This window comes from Giraffa tippelskirchi, chromosome 13 (assembly GCF_054371585.1).
Source record: "Giraffa tippelskirchi isolate mGirTip1 chromosome 13, T2T-mGirTip1v1.2.pri, whole genome shotgun sequence".
NCBI classification, from domain to species: domain Eukaryota; kingdom Metazoa; phylum Chordata; class Mammalia; order Artiodactyla; family Giraffidae; genus Giraffa; species Giraffa tippelskirchi.
In genome coordinates this window covers 67,776,337-67,803,399 of record NC_137287.1, presented here as the reverse complement: position 1 = coordinate 67,803,399, position 27,063 = coordinate 67,776,337, and the positions used below count along the sequence as shown (strand labels likewise).

At 39.1% G+C, this 27,063-nt stretch overlaps 1 protein-coding gene and 2 long non-coding RNA genes across 22 annotated transcripts in view; 2 read left to right on the top strand and 1 right to left on the bottom strand.

Moving 5' to 3' along the window:
* Positions 1–17,084, bottom strand: part of ARMC3 (armadillo repeat containing 3) — an 84,100-nt gene extending 67,016 nt beyond the window's left edge. For 4 of the 20 annotated variants that reach the window (XM_081556740.1, XM_081556743.1, XM_081556746.1 and 1 more), the window contains exons 1-2: positions 16,989–17,084; positions 13,639–13,687 (exon numbers count right to left, since the gene is read on the bottom strand). Coding sequence is in view for 11 of the 20 variants with exons in the window: in XM_081556729.1 (XP_081412855.1) it covers positions 846–963; positions 13,639–13,687; positions 16,763–16,830 (235 nt within the window). In the remaining 9 variants the exon portion in view is untranslated. Of the gene's footprint in view, positions 1–845; positions 964–12,378; positions 12,524–13,638; positions 13,688–16,229 lie in introns of all 20 variants that reach the window. The other 16 variants (XM_081556731.1, XM_081556732.1, XM_081556750.1 and 13 more) reach the window with 9 other exon arrangements.
* Positions 6,841–13,690, top strand: LOC145532198 (uncharacterized). The gene is made up of 2 exons (XR_014073082.1): positions 6,841–7,270; positions 11,414–13,690. It is a non-coding gene; the product is annotated as an uncharacterized LOC145532198 (long non-coding RNA).
* Positions 17,085–17,117: 33 nt separating the features above from the next.
* Positions 17,118–27,063, top strand: part of LOC145532194 (uncharacterized) — a 103,351-nt gene continuing 93,405 nt past the window's right edge. Inside the window, exon 1 of the long non-coding RNA XR_014073078.1 lies at positions 17,118–17,188. This is a non-coding gene — a long non-coding RNA (uncharacterized LOC145532194). The remainder of the gene's footprint in view (positions 17,189–27,063) is intronic.

Here is a 27,063-nt window from a genome sequence, read left to right as displayed (position 1 = left end):
GGGACAAATAACAGAAGTGAAGTACTATTTTCATTATGTCAAGGGCACATGTTATCTCTGTTGATATTGATTGTGATCACTTGGCAGAGGCAGGGTTTGTCAGGTTTCTCTACTACACACTTTCCCCTGTGTGTCCATTGTGTTCTCTTTGGAAAGATGTCCATGCACAGCCTCTAGTGAGTGGGAAGTTTTGTCCCACCTCTCAAGGGCAGAGTATCTGCATAAATTGGGATTATTCTGCATTGGAGATTTGTCTTTTCTCTCCTGTTTATTTACTTATTCAATCATTTTTTAATCTGTGTAATATTTATTTTTCTTCTTTGGGCTATAAATCTAGTATTGCATGTGTGCCTGTGTGCTCAGTTGTGTCCAACTCTTTGCAAATCCATGAACTGTAGCCCTCTGGGCTCTGCTGGCCATGGGATTTCCCAGGCAAGGATACTGGAGTCGGTTGCCATTTCCTTCTCCAGGGTATCTTCCCGACCCAGGGATTGAGCCTGCATCTCCTGCATTGGCAGGTGGATTCTTTACCACTGAGCCACACAATTGTTCCAGCTTTGATCCTTAGGAGCTCTTTCAGCTCCTGTGACATTTACAATTTTTTAAACTGCAATAAAGCCTTCAAAATTACTGTTCTACCCAGTGACTAAATTACTCTTTAAGCCTAGGGTAGGAACATAGGGAGATACATTATTTTCAGGTGATGCATTAAATGATATTCTTGTTGTCGGAAAGAATTCATGAGACAAGAAGTAAGTTAAAGACTAGGGAGAAAAGTGCCCATTATGTAGTAAATATTTTAAGAAACTAATGAAATTGAAAGATAAATTGAAAAAAATCCAAACCTTTTAAAGCAAATCTATAAATGGCTTCACATGCTTTAGCCAAAATTTCTTCTTCGGGAGAATTAAGCATTAGTACCACGGTTGCGACTTTTTTGCTTTCAACTGTTAATGGATCAAACTGAGAGGCAGAGAGAAAAATATCATAGCCACATATGAGTTTTAAAAAGCACATAAAACATGAATGGTGTCTTGAAACTTAAGGAGAACATAATCTTACAAAAAGGATGCGGTCACTGCCCACAAAGTGCATTGCAAAATTTGTATTTAAAAAAAAATGTCACTGATGAAGGGTTGTCAACATTGCTGGCTTTGAAATTCCTGGAGTATGGAGGGAAAAGCAAAGTATTTTGGAACCTGGCAGGTGTAGGCTCTCATTTTAGCCATGGGAAATCAAAAAAGTTACCTAAGCTGTTAGAATTTCAGTTTTCTTCTCTGAATAATGGGTATAATAATACCTATTGTGAAGGATTAAGGAGAAGATTAGAGATTATCTATGAATAGCATTTAGCAAGTTTTCTGGCACATAATAGATGCTCATTAAATAACATATCTTAGTATAATTCTTCATCAATACACAAGAATCCTTGATAACCTGTTCTATTAGATACTCTGGCAGTCTCAGTGATCAGTACCTACTTTCTAACCACTACACCATTTCTTGAAAAGCAGGAACTACATTTATGAGAAATAACTAAAAATTTAAAGAAAGCAGCAGATCACCAAAGGTAAAACTGGATAAAATCTAGAGCAAGGAAAATGTCAGTTCAGTTCAGTCGCTCAGTCGTGTCTGACTCTTTGCGACCCCATGGACTGCAGCACTCCAGGCCTCCCTGTCCATCACCAATTCCCAGAGTTTACTCAAACTCATGTCCATTGAGTCGGTAATAGCATCCAACCATCTTGTCCTCTGTCATCCCCTTCTCCACCTACCTTCAATTTTTCCCAGCATCAGGGTCTTTTCAAATGAGTCACTTCTTCACATCAGGTGGCCAAAGTATTTGAGTTTCAGCTTCAGCATCAGTCCTTCCAATGAATATTCAGGACTGGTTGGATCTCCTTGCAGTCCAAGGGACTCTCAAAAGTTTTCTCCAACACCACAGTTCAAAAGCATTAATTTTTCGGTGCTCAGCTTTCTTTATAGTCCAACTCTCACATCCATACATGACAATTGGAAAAACCATAGCTTTGATTAGATAGACCTTTGTTGGTAAAGTAATGTCTCTGCTTTTTAATGTGCTGTCTAGGTTGGTCATAACTTTTCTTCCAAGGAGCAAGTGTCTTTTTATTTCATGGCTGCAGTCACCATCTGCAGTGATTTTGGAGCCCAAAAATAAAGTCTGTCATTGTTTCCACTGTTTCCCCATCTATTTGCCATGAAGTGATGGGCCCAGATGCCATGATCTTAGTTTTCTGAATGTTTTAAGCCAACTTTTTCACTCTCCTCTTTCACTTTCATCAAGAGGCTCTTTAGTTCTTCACTTTCTGCCATGAGGGTGGTGTCATCTGCATATATGAGGTTATTGATATTTCTCCTGTCAATCTTGATTCCAGCTTGTGCTTCGTCCAGCCCAGCATTTCTCATGATGTACACTGCATATAAATTAAACAAGCAGGGTGAGAATATACAGCCTTTATGTACTCCTTTCCCGATTTGGAATCAGTCTGTTGTTCTATGTCCAGTTCTAACTGTTGCTTCCTGACCTGCATACAGATTTCTCAAGAGACAAGTCAGATGGTCTGGTACTCCCATCTCCTTCAGAATTTTCCACAGTTTATTGTGATCCACACAATCAAATGCTTTGGCATAGTCAATAAAGCAGAAATAGATATTTTTCTGGAACTCTCTTGCTTTTTCGATGACCCAACGGATGTTGGCAATTTGATCTCTGGCTCCTCTGCTTTTTCTAAAATCAGCTTGAACATCTGGAAGTTCACAGTTCACATACTGTTGAAGCCTAGCTTGGAGAATTTTGAGCATTACCTTGCTAGCGTGTGAGATGAGTGCAATTGTGCGGTAGTTTGAGCAATCTTTGGCATTGCCTTTCTTTGGGATTGGAATGAAAACTGATCTTTTCCAGTCCTGTGGCCATTGCTGAGTTTTCCAGATTTGCTGGCATATTGAGTGCAGCACTTTCACAGCATCATCTTTGAGGATTTGAAATAGCTCAACTGGAATTCCATCACCTCCACTAGCTTTGTTCATAGTGATGCTTCCTAAGGCCCACTTGACTTCGCATTCCAGGATGTCTGGCTCTAGGTTGGTGATCACACCATCATGATTATCTGGGTCATGACAATCTTTTTTGTATAGTTCTTCTATGTATTCTTGCCACCTCTTCTTAATATCTTCTGCTTCTGTTAGGTCCATACCATTTCTGTCCTTTTTTGTGCCCATCTTTGCATGAAATTTTCCCTTGGTATCTCTAATTTTCTTGAAGAGATCTCTAGACTTTCCCATTCTGTTGTTTTCCTCTGTTTCTTTGCATTGATTGCTGAGGAAGGCATTCTTATCTCTCCTTGTTATTCTTTGGAATTCTGCATTCAAATGGGTTTATCTTTCCTTTTCTCCTTTGCCTTTCACTTCTCTTCTATTCACAGTTATTTGTAAGCCCTCCTCAGATAACTATTTTGCCTTTTTTCATTTCTTTTCCTTGGGGTTGGTCTTGATCCCTGACTCCTGCACAATGTCACAAACCTCCATCCATAGTTCTTCAGGCACTCTATCAGATCTAATCCCTTGAATCTATTTGTGACTTCCACTGTATAATTGTAAGGGATTTGATTCAGGTCATACCTGAGTGGTCTAGTGGTTTCCCCTACTTTCTTCAGTTTAAGTCTGAATTTGGCAATAAGGAGTTCATGATCTGAGCCATAGTCAGCTCCCAGTCTTGTTTTTGCTGACTGTATAGTACTTCTCCATCTTTGCCTGCAGAGAATATAATCAATCTGATTATGGTATTGACCATCTGGTGATGTCCCTGTGTAGATCTTCTCTTGTGTTGTTGGAAGAGGGTGTTTGCTATGACCAGTGCGTTCTCTCGGCAAAACTCTGTTAGCCTTTGCCTGCTTCATTCTGTACTCCAAGGCCAAATTTGCCTGTTACTCCAGGTATTTCTTGACTCCCTACGTTTGCATTCCAGTCCCGCATAATGAAAAGGACATCTTTTTTGGGTGTTAGTTCTAGAAGGTCTTGTAGGTGTTCACAGAACTGTTCAACTTCAGCTTCTTCAGCATTACTGGTCAGGGCATAGACTTGGATTACTGTGATATTGAATGGTTTGCCTTGGAAATGAACAGAGATCACTTTGTCATTATTGAGATTGCATCCAAGGACTGCATTTTGGACTCTTTTGTTGACTACAATGGCTACTCCATTTCTTCTAAGGAATTCTTGCCCACAGTAGTAGATATAATGGTCATCTTAGTTAAATTCACCCATTCCAGTTCATTTTAGTTTGCTGATTCCTAAAATGTCAATGTTCACTCTTGCCATCTCCTGTTTGACTACTTCCAATTTGCCTTGATTTATGGACCTAACATCCCAGGTTCTTACGCAATATTGCTCTTTACAGCATCGGACTTTACTTCCATCACCACTCACATCCACAACTGGGTGTTGTTTTTGCTTTGGCTCCGTCTCTTCTTTCTTTCTGCGGTTATTTCTCCGCTGATCTCCAGTAGCATACTGGGCATCTACCAATCTGAGGAGTTCACCTTTCAGTATCCTATCTTTTTGCCTTTTCATACTATTCATGGGGTTCTCAAGGCAAGAATACTGAGGTGGTTTGCCATTCCCTTCACCAGTGGACCAGGTTTTGTCAGAACTCTCCACCATGACCTGTCCATCTTGGGTGGCCCTACACGACATGGCTCATAGTTTCATTGAGTTAGACAAGGCTGTGGTTCATGTGATCAGATTGGTTAGTTTTCTGTGATTGTGGTTTTCAGTCTGTCTGCCCTCTGATGGAGAAGGGTAAGAGGCTTATGGAAGCTTCCTGATGGGAGAGACTGACTGAGGGGAAAATTGGGTCTTGTTCTGATGGGGGGGGCCATGTTCAGTAAATCTTTAATCCAATTTTCTGTTGATGGGTTCAAGAAATTTAAACTTTGCTAATTTGTCATTCAGATGTGAAAAAGATAGGTTCAGGCATTTTCAAACTCAAGTATATCAACTGTAGTAGTAGTTAAGTCGTTAAGTCATGTCCAACTCTTGAGACCCCATGGACTGTAGCCTGCCAGGCTCCTCTGTCCATGGGATTCTCCAGGCAAGAATACTGGAGTGGGTTGCCATTTCCTTCTCCAGGGGATCTTCCCGACCCAGGAATCAAACCCGGGTCTCCTGCATTGCAGGCAGATTCTTTACCAACTGAGCTATGAGGGAAGCCCATAAAGATTGGGGAGGACAAAATAGAAACACAATAGTGGCATATCAATAAATCAATAAAATCAGTAAACTGAATTATAACGGTGGTCTGAATCACAGCATAATTCTGAAGAAAATATTTCTAAAGTAATGATGACATAATAAGAAACAAAAAGTTAACAATGCTTGGAATTAAAATTTGAGATTTTTTTTTTTCAACAAAACTCAGGTAAAATTTTATTGATTTTATCCTGGAATTTTAACATTTTTTGTTAATTGACTGTTTCCCCATTTGAGTGTATTAATAAGTTGCCTTGAGACCTGATCTATATGCCCAGGATGTAGAGGAATACTTGACTTGTGTATGTTATGTACTCAGTATTTGTCTGATAAATGAATGACTTTCTTCAGGAAAAGGGTTATATTATTTCTCTATCTTTATTACCTAGAACAGTACCCTGGATATATAAATACTCAGTAAATGCCTATAAAGGAATGTATTAAAGTGCCTCTGAAAACTTCTTTTTTATGCCTGTGGCCTTGAAATGCCTTCCTTGAGTGTTGTACTGTCTATTGATGCCAGAAAAGAAGATTTCAGATCTGAGGTTCATGAAGCCATCAGTGGGACAGGCTCCAGAGACAGTTTGTCTCTCTGAAATTGTGGGCAGAACTTTTGGTGTGCTTTCTGTAGGGAAAGAGTCCATAGTCACCATTCTATCCTCGTGAGGCCCCCTGACCCTGCACTGAACCCTTGAGAATCACAACCTCAGGTCACCTTTCCACCTAAGACAGTGCCCCTAGTATCCTGGATGGTTACCTTCCCTTACATTTTAGAACTTCCACTTCAGGGACTTCTGATATTTCAATATTTTTGAATTTAATTTTGCAAGCAAGTGAATGAACAGACTATGTTGAAGTGTAGATCTCCACCAAATGACTACAGTTCTCAGAGGAGCAGGGTATGCGGAAATACCTTTAAACATCTTTTAATTCTCCTTCTGTGGTTCAGAAAACACTTTAGTATTTTGTCACGTCTTCTGGTTATCCTTAAGAAAAAGGTGATGGGGGTACAAGAAGCTTAAAAGGAAGTTTGAGACTATGAGAATTACCATCGTAAGAGCTGCCAAAGAAGAAATATCAATATTTGGCAGAAAGTGGAGAAACTTGGCATGACACGCATTTCTCCTATAGAGCCTGCAGCGCTATAGTAATCTTTTATTAGAAAAGGCGCCGAGAATAAGATGATAGCTGTAACAGAATGCCACATGACTAAATAAATAATCCTGTGCTGTAATTACAGATTCCATCTGCTTTCCCGTGAGGAACTCATAGCGAGTCACCAACAAGCTGGTTGTGAAATCATAATTTCGCGCTCTGTACGGAATAAATGATGAACCAAAATTACTTACAAAGAGGATGAGAGAAAGGGGAAGTGTTTTGGCTAAGCTTTGAATTTTAAGTCCAGTCAATTAGAGAAGCCACGGACTGGTAGAGATGCTTTTCTATCTCTGTGAAGGAAACAAGACCATTTAGGATAAGACTGCCCAACAGAAGAGCAGTGATGGAAAAATCCCGATCCTGTGTTGTCTATGTGGCTCTTGAGCCTTGAACTAATGCGTCTGAGGTACTGAATTTTTCATTTTATTTTGTTGATTTTCATTAGTACAATTTCAATTATTTAAATGTAAATAACCATATGTGGCCACTAGCTTCCATGATTAGACAGCACATGTCTAAAAGAACATATAATTATAAAGCTGGACTCAGTGAAAAGAGATAAATCATGACAGTTGAGTGATTTTTATGGCCCCAACAAGGGCAAATAAAAGGCTTTTTTAATTTCTTTTGGAATATGTTTACGGAGTCAGTGGTCTCTGATCATGAGGAGCCAATTGCCCAGGAAAAGGGAGACAGATAAACAGAAGGAAGCCGAATGTGCCACCCTGGCACAAGCTTTTAGTACAGACTCTTTAAATATCAGCTAAAATCTGCAAAAGGGTAAAGGTTAAAATCAGTTTAGTCGCTCAGTCGTGTCCGACTCTTTGCGACCCCATGAATTGCAGCACGCCAGGCCTCCCTGTCCATCACCAACTCCCGGAATTTACCCAAACCCATGTCCATCGAGTCGGTGATGCCATCCAACCATCTCATCCTCTGTCATCCCCTTCTCCTCCTGCCCCCAATCCTACCCAGCATTAGGGTCTTTTCCAATGAGTCAACTCTTTGCATGAGGTGGCCAAAGTATTGGAGTTTCAGCTTCAACATCAGTCCTTCCAATGAACACCCAGGACTGATCTCCTTTATGATGGATTGATTGGATCTCTTTGCAGTCCAAGGGACTCTCGAGAGTCTTCTCCAGCACCACAGTTAAACTGAAAACCGCTAAAATAGCCTCTAATTTGCTTTACAACCTGAGTCATTATGAGGCTGGTGGAAAGGATCCAGAAAAACAAGCCCCAGGAGACATCCCTTCTTCCACGGAACTGGATTTGGTTGCTCAGGTAGGAGAGTAGGTTCTGCTATCGCTGGTGCCTCTGATTCAACACCCACCATACTTGGTTCCCACATGCACTTAACCAGAAGAGAAGGCGTTGACCCATTAACATAAATGTCTACTTAACTTGATACTTAACCACTAATATTCTAGAGCCAGATCACAGTCTATGAGTTTAGATTCTGTGGATTCAGTTGTCTCTGAAATGTAAGAGAATAAAATTTCCATGCTCTTAAACTCAAAGAGACCTGACCATAAATCATAATGGCCATGCTCTGCGCATCTGGGAACTTGAGGGGCTTGCTGGTCTTTCAAAGCTGATATCCCTGCCTCTTCAGACGTATTCAAGCAAACCTCAATAGTTTTGTAGGGTGATTGACAGCACTCTCAGCCACATCATGAATAATTACATGTACCAAGTTCTTATCTAATGCCTGGCACTGTTCTAAGCATCTTTTGATCACTCACCTAGAGCCAGACATCCTGGAATGTGAAGTCAAGTGGGCCTTAGAAAGCATCACTATGAACAAAGCTAGTGGAGGTGATGGAATTCCAGTTGAGCTATTTCAAATCCTCAAAGATGATGCTGTGAAAGTGCTGCACTCTATATGCCAGCAAATCTGGAAAACTCAGCAGTGGCCACAGGACTGGAAAAGGTCAGTTTTCATTCCAATCCCAAAGAAAGGCAATACCAAAGAATGTTCGAACTACCACACAATTGCACTCATCTCACACACTAGTAAAGTAATGCTCAAAATTCTCCAAGCCAGGCTTCAGGGATATGTGATCCGTGAACTTCCAGATTTTAGAAAAGGCAGAGGAACCAGAGATCAAATTGTCAACATCCGCTGGATCATCAAAAAGCAAGAAAGTTCCAGAAAAACATCTATTTCTGCTTTATTGACTATGCCAAAGCCTTTGACTGTGTGGATCACAATAAACTGTGGAAAATTCTGAAAGAGATGGGCATACCAGACCATCTGACCTGTCTCTTGAGAAACCTGTACGCGGGTCAGGAAGCAACAGTTAGAACTGGACATGGAACAACAGACTGGTTCCAAATAGGAAAAGGAGTACGTCAAGGCTGTATATTGTCACCCTGCTTATTTAACTTATATGCAGAGTACATCATGAGAAACCCTGGGCTGGAAAAAGCGCAAGCTGGAATCAAGATTGCCGGGAGAAATATCAATAACCTCAGATATGCAGATGACAGCACCCTTATGGCAGAAAGTGAAGAACTAAAGAGCCTCTTGATGAAAGTGAAAGAGGAGAGTGAAAAAGTTGGCTTAAAGCTCAACATTCAGAAAACTAAGATCATAGCATCCGGTCCCATCACTTCATGGGAAATAGATGGGGAAACAGTGAAAACAGTGGCAGACTTTCTTTTTTGGGCTCCAAAATCATTGCAGATGGTGATTGCAGCCATGAAATTAAAAGATGCTTACTCCTTGGAAGGCAAGTTATGACCAACCTAGATAGCATATTAAAAAGCAGAGACATTACTTTGCCAACAAAGGTCCGTCTAGTCAAGGCTATGGTTTTTCCATTAGTCATGTATGGATGTGAGAGTTGGACGGTGAAGAAAGCTGAGCGCCAAAGAATTGATGCTTTTGAACTGTGGTGTTGGAGAAGACTCTTGAAGAGTCCCTTGCACTGCAAGAAGATCCAGCCAGTCCATCCTAAAGGAGATCAGTCCTGGGTGTTCATTGGAAGGACTGATGTTGAAGCTGAAACTCCAATACTTTGGCCACCTCATGCGAAGAGTTGACTCATTGGTAAAGACTCTGATGCTGGGAAGGATTGGGGGCAGGAGGAGAAGGGGACGACAGAGGATGAGATGGCTGGATGGCATCACCGACTCAATGGACATGGGTTTGGGTAAACTCCGGGAGTTGGTGATAGACAGGGAAGGCTGGCGTGCTGCGATTCATGGGGTCGCAGAGTCGGACACGACTGAGCGACTGAACTGAACTATTTATCTAACCTTGCCCCACTGCTGTAAGTGGTTATGAAGTGGGTATCCCATGAAGTGGACACCATCATATCCTCACTGGGGAATACAGAGGTCAGGAGATTTGCCCCAGATCACATTTGGTGGGTGATGAAGGAAGGATTCAGACTTTGACAGTATAACTTAGTCACACAATATCACTGTTGTTATCGTTCAGTCGCTAAGTCGTATCTGACTCTTCGTGACCCCATGGACTGCAGCATGCCAGGCTTCCATGTCTTTCACTATCTCCTGAAGTTTACTCAAACTCATGTCCATTGAGTCGGTGATGCCATCCAACTATCTCATCTTCTGTCACCTCCTTCTCCTCTTGCCCTCAATCTTTCCCAGCATCAAGGTCTTTTCCAATGAGTTGACTCTTCTCATCAGCTGGCCAAAGTATTGGAGCTTGAGCTTCAGCATCAGTCCTTCCAATGAATATTCAGTGTTAATTTCCTTTAGGATTGATTGGTTTGATCTCTCTGCTGTCCCAAGGACTCTCAAGAGTCTTCTCCAGTACCACGATTTGAAAGCATCAATTCTTTAGAGCTCAGCCTTCTTTATGGTCCAACTCTCACATCCATACATGACTACTGATGCCCTACCAAATATTGCCTACTATGGTCATTTTTGCTAATAATTCTTTCATGCACTCAATCCACAGAAAGTCTTCTTTTTATTAAAGCATCACAAACAACCTTTCAGCCAGACTTGGAAATGATTTGTGAAAGCAGAATATAGTTGTATTTGTTATTCAAGCCATATCTTCCCCCCATCAAGGCATCTTCTCAGCTAGTATTCTCCTTTAGGAGAAGAAATGGAAAGCAATAAACCATAAATGCACATATCAGTATATGCTTTGACAATGAAAATACTAACAAATGCAAAGGGAGCTTTTTGTTTTAATCTTATCACCGAATAACCTTTTTTTCCATCCCCATTACCCATCTTAACCAGTAGATGAAAGATTAATAAAAATAAAAATCTTTGGAAACAGTGTTTTAGGAGATATAAAAGAAGGAAACTGCCATGGCTTGACAGAGAAACGTTTATTTTCTCAAGCAGTATATATCCCTCTTTTAAATCTGATATTTCGTCTATAATTTATACAACAAACCCTTCACAGACTTTGAAGAGGTATACCTTGGAACAAATTCCAAGTTCAGATAGTTTAAACTGTGCTATAGTGTTTTGAAATAGCCATGAAATTAAAAGACGCTTGCTCCCTGGAAGAAAAGTTATGACCAACCTAGACAGCTTATTAAAAAGCAGAGACATTACTTTGCCAACAAAGGTCTATCTAGTCAAAGCTATGGTTTTTCCAATAGTCATGTATGGATGTGAGAATTGGACTATAAAGAAAGCTGAGTGCCAAAGAATTGATGCTTTTGAACTGTGGTGTTGGAGAAGACTCTTGAGAGTGCCTTGGAATGCAAGGAGATCCAACCAGTCCCTCCTAAAGGAAATCAGTCCTGAATATTCATTGGAAGGACTGATGCTGAAGCTGAAACTCTAATACTTTGGCCACCTGATGCAAGGAGCTGACTCATTTGAAAAGACCCTGATGCTAGGAAAGATTGAAGGCAGGAGGAGAAGGAGACAACAGAGGATAAGATGGTTGGGTGGCATCACCAACTCAATGGACATGAGTTTGAGTAAACTCTGGGAGTTGGTGATGGACAGGAAGGCCTGGCGTGCTGCAGTTCATGGGTTTGCAGAGTCGGACACAACTGAGTGACTGAACTGAACTGATAGTGTTTTGAAGCATTAGAATTTATAATATAGAAAAGTAATTAGGTAATTAATACTGCTCTATCAGCTTTATTAACATAAAGTCAGAGTAGGGGAAGAATGGAAGGACCCTCAGGATAGTCAGGGACCATGATCACTGTTACACATGCCTTCAGTAGCCCTCAAGGCTACTGTGACCCAAGGAAACAAGAGCGAGATTTTTGTTAACCTGAGGATTGGAATTGTTTCTCAGTCCTTGACTGTGTTCCTCAAGGACTGGAGTAGAGACAGTACAAGCAAGACATTATAAAATTATGAAAGGTGTATTAGACAAATATGTCTATTGTTAAATAGTCCCTTAATTCTAATTTTAATCAGAAAGTGTTTGTCCTCAAGTACTGTGTTCATGACTCCACTTTCTGGTAACAAAATGTCAATAATGGTATTTTGCAGTAAAAATAAGGGTAATGCAAACTAGATGCAGTGATTAAAATGAGAGAATTTAGAACATTTGAGCATTATGTCCAACGGAGAGCAGCCAGATGGATGAAATTTATTAGGAGACCACACTAACCATCTCTGCAAGACCTTCCCAGACCTGCGCCGAAATGTTATCTGTACCCTTTGTTGCCAGCTACATTGAGGTATCATACATAAAAAGTTACGTAGGAGTGTGTGTGTGTGTGTGTGTGTGTGTGAGAGAGAGAGAGAGAATCTAAAGGATTCTCGGGATAACAGATCTTATTTACTGAGTGTTTACTACATGCCAGGCACTGTGAACTTCATGTATTCTATTTCATTGTAATTGATAGAGCAACCAAAATGATTTGGACATGACAGTTCTCATTTAAGAGATTTAAAAAAAAAAAAAAGACTGAAATAGCTTGGCCAGATTTAGCAGCTTCACCAAAATAACAGAGTTTATGAGAGGCAGACCTGGGACAGAGCTTACATTTGTAACCACAATGTTCCAGTGTTGTCGGGAAGACTCCTGCATTAACATCAGGTTCCTTCAGGCTGTAAATCTTGTGAGTCTGTTGACTATACATACTTTTTTCCCCATTCGCCTTTTATTTGAAGAAAACCACACCAAATGTCTGTTCCAAATAAGATTTTAAATTGAAAATTGTCCTAGGACATTTTTAACACAATCTTTCAGTAGTTCATAAACTTAAAAGAGAAATGATAGAACCCTGCTTTAATATTTTTTATTATAGCCTTTTTCCTTTTTTTTTTTTTTACTGTGCCTGGTCTTAGTTGTGGTATGTGGTTAGATGCAGCATGTGACTCTCAGTTGCAGCATGTGGGATCTAGTTACCTAAACAGGCATGAAACCCAGGGTCCTGTGCATTGGGAGCATGGAGTCTTAACCATTGAACCAAGGAAAGTCCCTATTATAACTTTTTAATTTAAATATTGTGATCACATTCCCATGCTATCAAACATTAAGTGACATCATTTTATCAAAATAGAATAATTTATTTAACTAAGTTTTTATTTTAAAACAATTTTGTCACTTCTAATTGTTTACTTTTGTGATCACTATTGCTATGGAAATACTTTTTTGTGTAATACATGCTTATTTACCTTGACCACTTTAAACCATCTTACATCTTCTAAGATCACCTCATCCCAATTGCCAACCTATTGGACATTAAGTTTGTTGAACGTTGCTTTTAAAAGGGAGAGACAAAGGTTTCTGTTTTGAAGAAGGTGTTATTTGAGCACTTGAAAGAGAAAAAGGTGGTGAACACAGACTTTTCTCTCCATAGGATTGGAAAACACAGGACTTCTGATGTCCAAATCATCTAAAGACAACCTTACATACATACCTACTAGCTATAGCATTACCTTCATTCATTTTTTAAAACTCCACTTAGATAATTAACATCAATGAGAGACTGGCAAATGTAAATTTAAAGTATTTGAAAAAACAAACCAAAACTATTTGTTCATTAACTAGGCTTATAAACATGCCATCCACATACTAGAAAAGCTAATAATTACTCTTTAATTGTGCTAATTATGTAATGACAATGTTGTAAATGTTTGTTTACATAATGTTAGATTTCTCTGACTAATCTTATCATTAGTCAGACTTTGGACTTCTGCCACTGTGCACTCATGTATATACTGGTACATGCCAAACTGTTACAACAATTTATTTTTAAATCTGGTTAACATGCTGCTAGTATTCAAATCAGAAACTTACCACATCCTTGGGAGGGGGCTCTGCTTCCTTCTTTACCTTTTTACCCATTCTGGAAAAAATGCCACAAATGGTTAAAATGTCATCTGTACATTGGATATGCACAAATCTCTGTTACCTACATACCTAGGAGGAAATTCTTCTAAATTTTAGCTAAAAAGAGACTATGCAATACATGTAGAAATGACTACACATATACAAATATGTTTCCTACATCCCAAGTTTCACAGTTTTAAAGGAACTTATTGATAAGATTGTTGGGCATTAGTCCTGGCTTCCGGTTTAGAAAGAAGAATACATTAATGACATAAATTTTACTTACATAACAGGTAATGATTTACTACACTTATAGCTCACTTGTGTAGTGTTTGGGAGATTAAATGCAAATTAATTTTGAGATCTGCAAGGATGTTCTGTCACAAAGGAAGGGATTTTTGTCTGCTTTCTTGCACTGATCTATCCCAAGCACCTAGAACAATGCCTGGCACATACTGACCAACTGACATAAAAATCATTAACTCTGTTGTTTGTAACTATTTTCTGAATGGTATCTGAGATCTACTAAGTCCAAGTGAACATTAGTGTCATTTTCCTAGGTAACAAAATGTTTTCTCTAATATATTCTATATCTCAATTTAAAAAAGTAATTGAGAATCTGAAAAGATGAATTCTAGGGAAATTGGGGTTACTCCTTGCAAAGACCCTTTCCCACCTGCCCTTTTGTGTCCAGTATTGTGAAGGAAAAAATTAATGGAACAGTATACATACTTGATATACCACAGAGGAGTAACTCCACCTGGGTACAGAAAACTTTCCAAGATACTGGTGACTGTTAAAATAACCAATTTCTCCAATGAGAGTTTATGGGGTTATGTTTGATATTAGGGCAATTTTAGATGGTATATTCTAGTCCAGGGGTCCCCAACCTCTGGGATCTAATGCCTGATGATCTGAGATGGAGCTGATATAATAATAATAGAAATAAAGTACACACTTGAATAGGTACAATGTTAACACACTTGAATCATCCTAAAACCATTCCCCCTACCCTGTCCTGGCTTCCATAAAACCCATCCCTGGTGCCAAAAAGGTTGGGGGCTACTGTAATCTAGTCTCAAAGAAAGTACTATAGTCTCAAGAGAAATTCTGGGAAGTAGGATACCTTTGGAGAGAATCTACAATGTCAGGGTTAGTTCAGATGGCTCATCAAGGGACAAAAGCAACTCCAAGCACTAAAGACACTAAAGACATATGTGATCAACATAATTGATCACATATGTTTAAAAGTCAAATGTTCATACAACTTCATAGTGACTTCTGAAAGACATCTATTCCAGGTCCCTAACTTCCAGTCACATATGTTTCAAGATCTTTGAGGCCCTAGGGAAGCCTATGCTGGGATGCACTACCTCATGCTATATCTAATATGTTAAAACATTAAAATACACCTATATCCCGCACTGAATATAATTTTCATCATTAAAAGTTTTGAAAATTTGCATATGAAATGACTCATCTGTTTGTACACCTGAAAATTATTGCAAAATGAGAAAATTATTTTCAAATCTAATATTAATAAAATACAATATTAATTTTTGAATTTTCTTTTCATATCTTAGGACCAGTAGTTTTTTTCAGATCTTTGACATCTTTCTCAGATACTTGAAAACCAGACAGATCCTAGACTTGCACTTATAATGTTTCAGGCAGACACATAGACTATTCTAGACAGATGAAAATCTTTCCTATGATTTCTTTGGGAAAAAGAGTTTCCATAGCTCTTTATAACCAATTCCAACATATAGCAGTCTTTGGTTTACAAAAGAATTCCTTATGAATAACATTCAAGAAGCAATTAAATTACACCTGTAGAAAGTTACTTGATGTCATCTGCTTTTCACTTGGGAACTTATTTTTCCCATCTCAGGAAGAGTGAATTTGAGTAACTGCATACTGAAAACTACGGAGGCTGTGATAGCCTAAACATACAGGATTACAGAGATAGAACTTGTCCCCAGAAGCATGGTTAAGTAGGAAGCATTTCTTTCTTTTTTTTTTTTTTTTTACCGTTTTGGGTATAATAGTTAATAGGGGAGAAAATACACAGCTGACAAGAGTCCAGAGCAGTGAACCCAAGAGATGACTCTCAGGTTTTGTTTTGTTTTTTTTAATTTGTAAATTAAACATTTCACTTAAAATCAACATGATGAAACTAAATTACCTTTTTATTCTTTAAAGCTACAGAGATGTCAAATTAAGAAAATAAATCCCTTTGATTTTTGAAGGAACCTAAACCTGTTTTTCCTATTTTACCACTTCTCCATTGATTTTTATTGTGCTAAAATACATAACAAATAAAACTTTTCCTTTTAACTTCTTTTAAGCTCATAATTCCGTGTCTACTGTTTACTTATACAGGTATCACATTACAGAGAATTTGGAAAACAAGGAAGGGCAAATGGAATTTTTTAAAAAATCGCTCAGAAATAAGCTCAGGAAGATCAGCACTAGTTTGAGATAGCTCATTTTGGTGTGCATTTTCTATAGTGATTTTACCTTCCTACTTGGACTTCTATCTGCAGTTCTCAACTTACCTTCCTGGGGGCATTTTCTTACTAAATTCTCAAACAGACAAGTTCTTGAAATCTCAGTCTCCATTTATTGCTTCAGTCATCACTGGATCAGCATGCCATTTAAAGCAATATTTTAAAGCCCATCATCCAGCCAGTCCCTTATTGTTAAGCATTTGTTTTCAACTTTTTGAAATTATGTGCAGACTGCAAATGAACATTCTTAGAGGTAAAATTTTCATCCTCACCTACAATTATTTCTTTAGTTTAAATCCCTAGCATAAAATAACAGGGCTAAAAGGTATGAACTTCACGGAATTGGACATGAAAACAAAATCTGTTTTGAATGTTCATAGTCTTGATTATTGGAATCATTTTGTCACAAATTTACTGATCCTCTTCGTGAACTTTCAGCCTTATGCGATCTTAAACGTTTTCTAACGAGATTTATTTTGAGAAGGTGTAGAACAACTGAGGACCCACTTTTTGAGTTGCTCAGAGTCAAGTAACGGAATCTTAGACCCTCAGATACCCGCTCTGAACCTCAGTTTTGTCACCTGTTTAATAGGAAGCTGTTGGCACGCTTATGAAATCCACTGGGACCCCAGTCTAATACTGCGGGCATAGGGCAGGGACCCAGAGGTCCTCCCAAGGTCTTCCCTCAGTTGCCCCGGATGCTCCTACACGCGGGCCACTTTCTCTTTCCCCAAGTCTTGCTGGGGCCTCTGCCCTGGGCCTCTCCAACCCCCCGGGATAGCGGTGCAGCCGCCCAATAGCCTTTACCTGCAGGGAGATCCAACCGGGCAACGGCTCCTCTGATCCGGCGGCGAACAGCACCAACCGCCGCCAGCGCGCGCCTGCTAGTCCGCTGTTGTGACTGGTTGCTAGGCGACAGGGAGCCGCGCCTGCGCAGTCAGCGCCCGCGTGCGCCTGGGCAGTGGAAACGCCAGCTTGGCTGCCCCGTAGCCCAACCGCGGTTAGAGGTAGGTACCTGAGAAGCCATGTGCATCCTCGGTGTCTGACTCCCAGGCTTTGGAGGCAGGATAGACACTGGGCATCCTCCCCTTCTAGTTGTTGAGAGCCAGCCCCAGTGACAACGAAATCAGGAAGCAGGGCCAACTCTGCTTCTGGCCGGAGAACTGGCTATGGATTCACACACTTTGAGGCGCAGGTGCGTTCTCCCAGCGAAGCGCCTCGGCCAGAGTCTCTGCGAGGTGACTTCCAAATGCCATCTTCATAAAATGCGCTTTGATTGACCTTAGCAAAAAAATCTCTCCCATCATCACCCCCAGTTTCCTTCATGCTCCTTGAAAGTCAAATGTCTTTCTCCATCCCACTTCCCTGGGAACAACTGATCTGTTTTATCTTCCTTTAATTTGCATTTTTATGAACATCTTATATATGGAACCACACAAAGCACTACCATTTCGGTCTGGCTTCTTTAATTTAGCAAATGCTTTTGAGATTTGTCCATGGTGTTACATGTATCTGCAGTTTGTTTCTGTTGCTGAGTAGTATTGCACTGCGTGGATGGACCACATCCATTTGCTGGCTGATGGACATTTGGGTTCTTCCCAGTTTGGGACTATTACAAATAAGTATGCTCTAAACAGTTATACACAGGTTCTTGTGTGAACATATGTTTCTCCTTCCTTGGGAAAATACCCAAGAGTATAATTTCTGGGTCTTATGCCATGTGTATGTTTGATGTTACCAAAACTTGCCAAACTGTTTTCTAAAGGAACTATACTATATTTGTATTCCCATCAACAATGAGTCAGAGATCCATTTGCTTTATGCCCTAAAACACTTGGTATAGTGTTTTAGAACACTTTTAGTAACACTTTTAGTTTTAGTCATCCCTTTGGTTATGTAGTGTTATTGCCTTCTGGTTTTAATTTGCATTTCCTTTATGACTAATCATGATGAGCTGATTCTCCATACTTGTTAACCATTTCAGTATCTTCTTTTGTGAAGTATCTGTTCAAATAGTTTTCTACTTTAACTGGGCTGTTTGTCTTATTATTGAGTGGTAAGAATTAACTATATATTCTGGATGTTGCTGCTGTTTAGTTGCTAAGTCATATCTGACTCTTTTGCGACCCCATGGGCTGTAGCTCACCAGGCTCCTCTGTCCATGGGATTTCCCAGGCAAGAATACTAGGGTGGGTTGCCATTTCCTTCTCCAGGGGATCTTCCTGACCCAGAGATTGAACCTGTGTGTCCAGCATTGCAGGCAGATTCTTTTACCACTGAGCCACCAGGGAAGCCCATATGTTCTAGATACAAGTTATTTATCATATGTGTAGTTTGGAAATATTTTCTACCCTGGTTCATTAGGTAATGAACCAGGAAAATGAAATTTAGAGACCATAATCTAAACATTAGGGTTGCTCACTGCTACTGAGTTGGTCATTCCTTCTAGGCCTTCTCAGAAGCTTGGTGAGACTCTGAATTCAGCACATTCATAAATCGCAATCCAGACAATGGTTGTAAGAGAGGAACTATCATTGTGTGTCTGTCCTAAGCACTCTTTGGTTCTCTAGCCATGGCTTCTACTGGGATCTTAAAATTGTCATTTTCTGTCTCAGAATCACTAAATATATTTAGAAGTAATTCACTCACTCCACGTCCCTTGCAGCCCTTTTGTCCACCACACAGTGCTATAGCAGTAGCCCCTTGGTCTCTCAAAACTGTCTCCAATAGGTACTTTTCTCTAGGAGACCACAAGTGACTCCCAATAAGACATCCTCTCAAAGTAAGCAAATCTGCCATTTTCAAATTCAGTCAAGTCAACCAACCAGTCCAAGATTTATATCTTTGAGCTTCTAAGATCAATAATCACTTCTGGTTTCAATTACTGTGTCATTTGAAGTTCCATTGCAGACAACAAAATCTATTCTAGTTAGCAGGGAATTAGAGATTTAGAGAATTGGTGCTAAGACTGGACAAACAGGTTCTAGGCTTAACATTCAGAGATGACCTTCAAAGCAATACTGCGGAGCATAATTCACAGTAACTATGACATGAAAACAACTGAAGAGTCCACTGACAGATGAATAGATAAAGAAAATATGTCTCTATGTACAATGGAAGATTATTCAGCCATAAAAAAGAAAGGACTCCTGTCATTTATGCCAAAATGGATGGACATTGAGGGCATTATGTTAAGTGAAATGTCAGACAGAGAAAGACAAATATGATATGATCTCACTTATAAGTGCAACCTGAAAGCATTAGAACTCATAGAAACAGAGTAGAATGATGATTTCCAGGGGCTGAAGGACCCTGGAAAATGGGAAGCTATTGGTCAAAAGGTATGCATTTTCTGTTATCAGTAAGTTCTGGAGATGTGATATACAGTAGGATGATTATAGTTATCCACACTGTATTGTATCCTTGAAAGCTGCTGGAAGAGTAAAGCTTTAATATTCTCACCAAGAGTTTCTGAGCTAAAAGAAGAATTGAAATTTGGGGTGTAAGTGCAGGTATAAAATAATTCTTTCTTTGCAAATTTGAAGGTTGGTTTGTTAGCTTAAAAAATATATTAACCAAATTTTGAACATCTTAATGAGCCTGGTCCAAGATTGGAAGGACCACAAGAAATATTATAATGTACACTGCCAACATTAATGAATTCAAAGGAAAAAATGATCACTCACTGATGTTTAGCAAGTGTTAGAATTGGAATCCTAAAAAATTAGTGAGATGAGTAGAGCAGTATCTTTATTCTAGAAGAAAAACGTCATTAAAATTTTGAAATAATATGAAAACATTTTAAAGGATTAAATATCTATTCATTATTGCAAATTATTTCAATGTTACATTTGCCAAAGAAAGTTGAGTTTTAATGCTTAAAAATTATAAACCTATGAAGTAAAATTTTGCAAGATTAAAGATCAGATTATCTGATAAAGAGCAATAAAGCAGTTTCATTCATTAAAGAAAAAGTATCATCTATTATTTGCTGCCTTTTTCTTATGTAAACATAGTTGCTGACCAAGGTATGAAGAATATGAAAGATTTAGATCAGGAATTACACATAGCAGTTTCCAGCTGCAAATCAGAAGTATGTATGTGTGTGTGTGTGTGTGTGTGTGTGTGTGTGTGTGTGTGTAAAATATTTACAGAAACAAATGCAACTTCTCATTTAAAAGTTATACTAATATTTCTACTAATTTTTTCTTATTGAAAATATGCAAAATATATATAATTTGATAATTTTTCTTCACCAAGCCCCATATTGACTCTTCAGAGTCCCTTCCAGTTCACATCAGTGTGGCTTACATATATTATCATTTTCCGAATGTGCCATGTTGTGGAAAGGTTTGAGAACCACTGATCTAAAGTCTTCTGCCCAGCCCCATGTTGGACTTACAGGACTTTGTCCCCAACAGTCTGAGTCCAGTAACTTGACATTATCCATATGTAGAGAACTCATCAAATAAGTTTGTTAAACAGTTTATCAATATAATAAGAGCTAGTCCCACCTCCCCTAAATCAGTGAGCTTTCTTTCCTGGTATTAAGGTACTTGAGCAACAAATTATCAGAACATTGTAGGTGAATAAAAATGAGGACTAGTCAAAATGAGAGATTTTGATGGATTTTTCCTACCCTATCAGAGTCAACAATTCTTTTGCATCTGGATTATTACTGATCTTCAGACTGAAACATTTTTCTCCCCTGGGCTCTGTTACGGCTGACATAGCTATTTGCATGGCTACTAGACATTTTGTCTCCTCATATTATGTATGCTTAAAAATCAGTCTCTTGGGAATTCCATGGAGGTCCAGTGGTTAGAACTTGGGCTTTCCCTGACAGAGTCCCAGATTCGATTCCTGTTTGAGGAACCAAGATCCCACAAGCCACGTGGCCAAAACAAACAAAAAAAATAAAATAAAAATCTGTGTCTTTAAGTATTGTGATTGTCATGCTTCATCCATAAGTACTGTGGTTTTAAAAATTAATTAAACCTCATAACACCATTGAATCTCTCATGTTAATGACTTGAGAGTCTTGACATAACAAACTTCATTTGACTCAATAGAAATGTTCCAGAAAACGTGTTTTTTAAAAAGAATTTTTGAAATCTAATTATACTTTGAGAACACTGAGAATTCACTATTTAGAGAAATCTGAAGATGAATCATTTCATATAGAAGAAGAAAAGAGCCCTTCAGTAAAAGAAAGCAATTATCTATTATTTATCTCTTAAAGTGAAAAGTGTAGTACATCTATAAAATATTAGGTAATTTATCATAATATGTTCCTTTTAATGTACTATTTGAATTCATTTCCATTCAAATTGAATTAGATAGTTGATTGTTATAAATCAATTGAACGTGGTTAAAGATAAACACTAAAAATGTAAACTTTTATTTGTAACATTCAGTTCAGTGTTAGCAGTGTAAGGAGACCCAGAAACAGTATGGTAACCCTTCACCTTTTCTAGGGCTTATACACAGATAGTTTGCCAACATGTACTGTAAATAGTTGCTATTTTTCTCCACAGTAGACTGCCACAAGGCAGTTTCTTCCACCACATTGTGTTATTTAAAAGTTATCTGCTTTTTTGGCTGCTGTTCAAGGGAGTTCTTTGCCTGTAAATCCTCTTTATCTCATGCTAGTGTTGAAGAGAAATCTTGGCACAATTTCAGTGCATTTGTCTTGTTGTACCAGAGGAGAAAAACATGAAGGGCCCCAGAGACTGACACTGTTCTGCAAATGGTTGTGAAACAGTGGGGAACCCTGTTGGCCATTCAGAAGGGTAATGCTACTAAGCACCCCCTGTGACAAATAAGATCCCCTCATGGGAAAGGCAGCCACACCATAAAAAAGATCACTGAAAAGCTCCAAAGATAGAGTTTCAAAGTAAACATCACTCATTGTGTACTTGAGTTGAAGCCTTTAAAATCAGCTTAACTTCGTGGACTGGTTCCATATGTAGTAGTCATTTAATTCTTAGTCTAGTTTTTACATTCTTGGACTCTGAACTCAAGTTTCAATACTTTGCACTATGGACATATCTGCCTATTTGTTGCAGGTTAGAGGTTTAAGAGAAAAAATAGGATGTATCCCACTTAAAGAAAGTCTGAGACAACTTATCCATTGAGATAACATCTCATTCTGTGAAGGATGCCCCAGAACAGTTCCTCCACCACTGGTCAGCCCTCTACATGGAATGTGTAACCTGTGCTTGTATATACACAGCAAGAACTGCTGTCAGAGCAACCGCTGGACATGAGGACATTTCCCCTAGTTGGCTTCTGGCATTCAGCTTGTATTTTAAAAGTTGAACAATTGTGTCTGTTTAAGGAAGGATCCCTTGAACTGAGAATAAGTGGGTTGATCTAAAATACAACCCAGATCAAGCTCGCCAGAATAAACTATGTTGAATATAATGTGGTTTGGGGGCTCCCCAAGAAAACCAGTGCATTAGTAGGAGAAGCTCTCTGAACTCGCCTCTTGGCTTGTTGTGGTCAGCTGTAAAGTTAGTACTTTTGAGACCAGGCTGTTGGATCTGATCCTTCTTTGTCTTTCTTAACCAAAGTAGCCAGAGATTTTAGCTGAATCATGATGATAAAGAAGGCAGAACATCACAGAATTGGTGCCTTTGAACTGTGGTGCTGGAGAAGACTCCTGAAAGTCCCTTGAACAGCAAGGAGATCAAACCAGTCAATCTTAACAGAAATCAACCCTGAGTTTTCACTGGAAGTTCTGATGCTGAAGCTGAAGTTCTAGTATTTTGGTCACCTGATGCAAACAGACAACTCATTGGAAAAGCCCCGGATGCTAGGAAAGATTTAGGACAGAAGGAAAAGAGGGCAGAGGATCCATTCAGAGGATGAGATGGCTGGACAGCATCACTGATACAATGAACATGAACTTGGGCAAACTCCAGGAGTTGGTGAAGGACAGGGAGGTCTGGTGTGCTGCAGTCCGTGGGGTCACAAAGAGTTGGACATGACTGAGCAACTGAACAGCAACATGACCGATACATGATTACTGTGAGAAAAGGAGATCTAGCTCAGGCTTTTCCAATGGCAGCTGGTGACTGTGATCTTGACCCAAGAAGTGTTCTTGGGCCTGAATTTGGGAGGCCTTCCTTATTTGAAGGGCTGAGCCACCTGCATGGATCTGGCTCCAAGGCAGGAGAGATAATAACTTTATAGAGACCATAGCTTCATAGAGTTTCACAGAGATCAAAACTAGCTCCCACAGTTGGGCAAATGGGTAAACCAATTTCCTGTAATAAATCTCTTTGTCCATAGGGATATAGATATCTCCACTAGTGGTCCTGCTTCTATGCTTCCCTAACTGATACACTGGAATACTTCTATCAGTTCATAAATGTTCTTTTATAGTAGTTCTTTCATTTCTGGCTATGGCTTTAAAATTTTGGACCTGTCTGCTTTCCATACTTTAGAAGAACCTCATAGTTTTTGTTCTTCAACTGTTACTCTTATCTTCTACAGTAGTTATGAATTTACTGTTTTATTATATTTATCTTGTCTTATTTCTAGGGTTTGGGAGGCATAGAATAAGGCTTAGGTGTGAGCTCAATCTGCTGTAACCAGATCCTTTGTTAGTTATTTTTTCTAAATAAAGTGTCTGGAGCCATTTTGTTTTTTAAAAAATTTAGAAAAATATCGTCATTATAGTTAAGCCTCCTTAGTTTGATCACTATGAATTTGTGAAAAGCTTAAATATAGAAATTTTGAAGGAAAAGAGTGAGGACATAACTTTCTGCATCTGAAAATGACTGAGAGGTAGGTTGATGTAATATCAGACTTAAAGAACCTTCAGTACATTCTCAAAAACAGACTTGAATTTCTCCCTATTTAGAAGAATATTCTGCTTAAATAGCAAATATCTTCCTATGAGAAAATTTTATTAGCTGCTTTATCTTAATTCTTTCATGTCACACTAACATAAATTTGATTTTATAGAAGAAAAAACACTGGAAAAACTATCATATGAAATTCTAAACTTTCAAATTAACAAAATATCTTGAAAAGATTGCCACACAGTAGACTTCCTAGAGTAATCTAAATTAACTTATCAATTGTTAGAAAAATGAATTTAGCCCAACTTAATTCTTAAATGAATTAAGCTGAATAATCTTTTTTCTTTACTAATTATCATTCAACTTTTGAATTAATTTTTATATTCTTTTTATACAATGACTAACATCCAAGGATAAGGTATATGAAGCGCTTTAAACTGTAAATCACCAGAAAGAGGTAAGGCAAAATTATTGTAATCTTTTGTTTAACCAAGCCATACTATAGTGGTCATTGTTTGGGAGTATATATGGTAATATTAAATCTTCCTTGTCTATACTATGAAGTTTTAGCAACCGAAGACGAAATAAAGTGTGCTGATGGCATTTGTGTACTAAAATCTCCCTAAGCCCTGACTTGCTTTTTCTTGGCCTTTCACCTCTTATAGTTAGAAAAAGAATGAAGCATGTTTGTTCTGGGCACCAACCTGCCAGATCTAAGATACAGTGCAGTGATGAAACTACTTTTGCTTCATCGACTACACTAAAGCCTTTGACTATGTGGATCACAGCAAACTGTGGGAAATTCTTAAAGAGACGGGAATACTCGACTACCTTACCTGAGAAATGTGTATGCAGGTCAAGAAGCAACAGTTAGAACCGGACATGGAACAACAGACTGGTTCCAAATTGGGAAAGGAGTATGTCAAGGCTATATATTGTCACCCTTCTTATTTAACTCATATGCTGAGTACATCATGCGAAACACTAGACTGGATGAAGCACAAGCCGAAATCAAATAACCTCAGATATGCAGATGACATCACCTTTATGGCAGAAAGTGAAGAGGAACTAAAGAGCCTCTTGATGAAGATGAAAGAGAAGAGTTAAAAAGTTGGTTTAAAACTCAACATTCAAAAAACAAAGATCAGGGCTTCTGGTCCCATCACTTTATGGCAAATATACGGGGTGAAAATAGAAACAGTGACAGATTTTATTTTCTTGGGCTCCAAAATCACTGCAGATGATGACTGCAGCCATGAAATTAAAAGATGTTTACTCCTTGGAAGAAAAGCTATGATGTAATAAAAGTGTATTAAAAAGCAGAGACATCACTTGACTGACAAAGGTTCATATAGTCAAAGCTGTGGTATTTCCAATAGTCATTTATGGATGTGAGAGTTGGACCATAAAGAAAGCTGAGCACTGAAGAATTGATGCTTTCAAACTGTGATGTCGAAGAAGACTCTCGAGAGTCCCTTGGACAGCAGGGAGATCAAACCAGTCAACAAGAGACAAGTCTGGCTTTTGTCCCTGCTCTTAGGAGCTAACTTTTATATGCTCGGAATGTCTCAAGTAATAGGAATGTGTGACCCCTCAAACCACATCTAACAGTTTATGCTAGTAAATGACTCTTGGTGGGCATTCTGATAGGTTATGCTAAGAGATGACTCAGTGTGGGGGTTCTTAATACATCAAAAGTCTTGAAGTGAGGACTGGCCACCCCAGAGGAACCAATCATATGATTAGAGGGTTGGGACTTTGAGCCATGTGATACTCATCTGACTCCAAGAAGGGGAGAGGGCTGGAGATGGAGTTTAACCCTGTGAGCCACAACTCAATCAACTTGCCTGCTTACTGCAGCCTCAGTAAAATCTCTGGACACCAACGTGGACATGGAGGCTTGAGTCTGGAGTCCTCTCAGTCCCAGATTCTGCCACATGCACGTCTTACTTTGGCTGGATCTTTGCTATAATAAAATTGTATAATTGTAATTGTGCGTATAGTACTTTCTTGAGTTCTGCTGAATCATTCTACCAATTTATCAAACCTGAGGGAGTCTCTGGGGACCCCTGTATTTGTAGGCAGCTAGAAGTGAAGGACTTCCCTAGTGGCTCAGATGGTAAAGAATCTGCCTGCAATGCGGGAGACCTGGGTCTGATCCCTGGTTGGAAAGATCCCCTGGAGAAAGAAATGGCAACCCACTCCAATATTCTTGCCTGGAGAATTCCATGGACAGAGAAGCCTGGTGGATTACAGCCCATGTGGTCGCAAAGAGTCAGACGCAACAGAGCCACTAACATATATATATATATGTCTGAGGTGAGGATAGCTCTAAGAACCCCCAAACTTCCGGCTGGTGTCAGACGTCTTGGGCAGACTTGGTAGTCTGGAGGACTGTGCCCTTCACCTTGAGCTGAAGTGGATGGACTTAAAGATTTGCAGGAGCTAGAATCCAAAGGATTTGGTGATTGACTGGAAGTTGGAGTATGGACGTGGGAGGTGTCATGGATGACTCCTAGGTGTCAGACTTGGGCAACCAGGTGCCATTTGCTGAGTCAGAGAACTCTGGAAGAGAATAGGTTTGTCAGGGAAACAGCCCAGCCTCAACTGGACTTGCTGCATTTGCAGTACCTATAAACCATGTGTTTGGAGGTGTTTACTATGAAGCTGTATTTATGTATCTGAAGCTCAGAGGGAAAATCTGTGCCATGGATATAAAGATATAGGAGTTGTTGGTATATAGGAGGTATCCGAATTCACAAGAATGATAAGCTTACCTAGGGAAGAATGTGCACAAAGAAAAGTTCTAGTACAACTTTATCTATGTACTCTGCTTAGATACATCGATCCTTTAGAGTTTTATCAGGAAGTAAAGGCTAAGGTGGGACCAAAAGTAGGTGGAAGAACCAGAGAAAGTAGAACTTCATCATTTCTTATACATGTGGTCGCCATCTTTCTCTTCTTTTTCTCCTTCCTCCTCAGACTGGAAGTTAAGGAGGGTTGTAATGGAAATGGGTGGGTTTTAGGCATTGTCTGTGTTTATCTGGTGATCAAATTCCTGCTGCCATTGA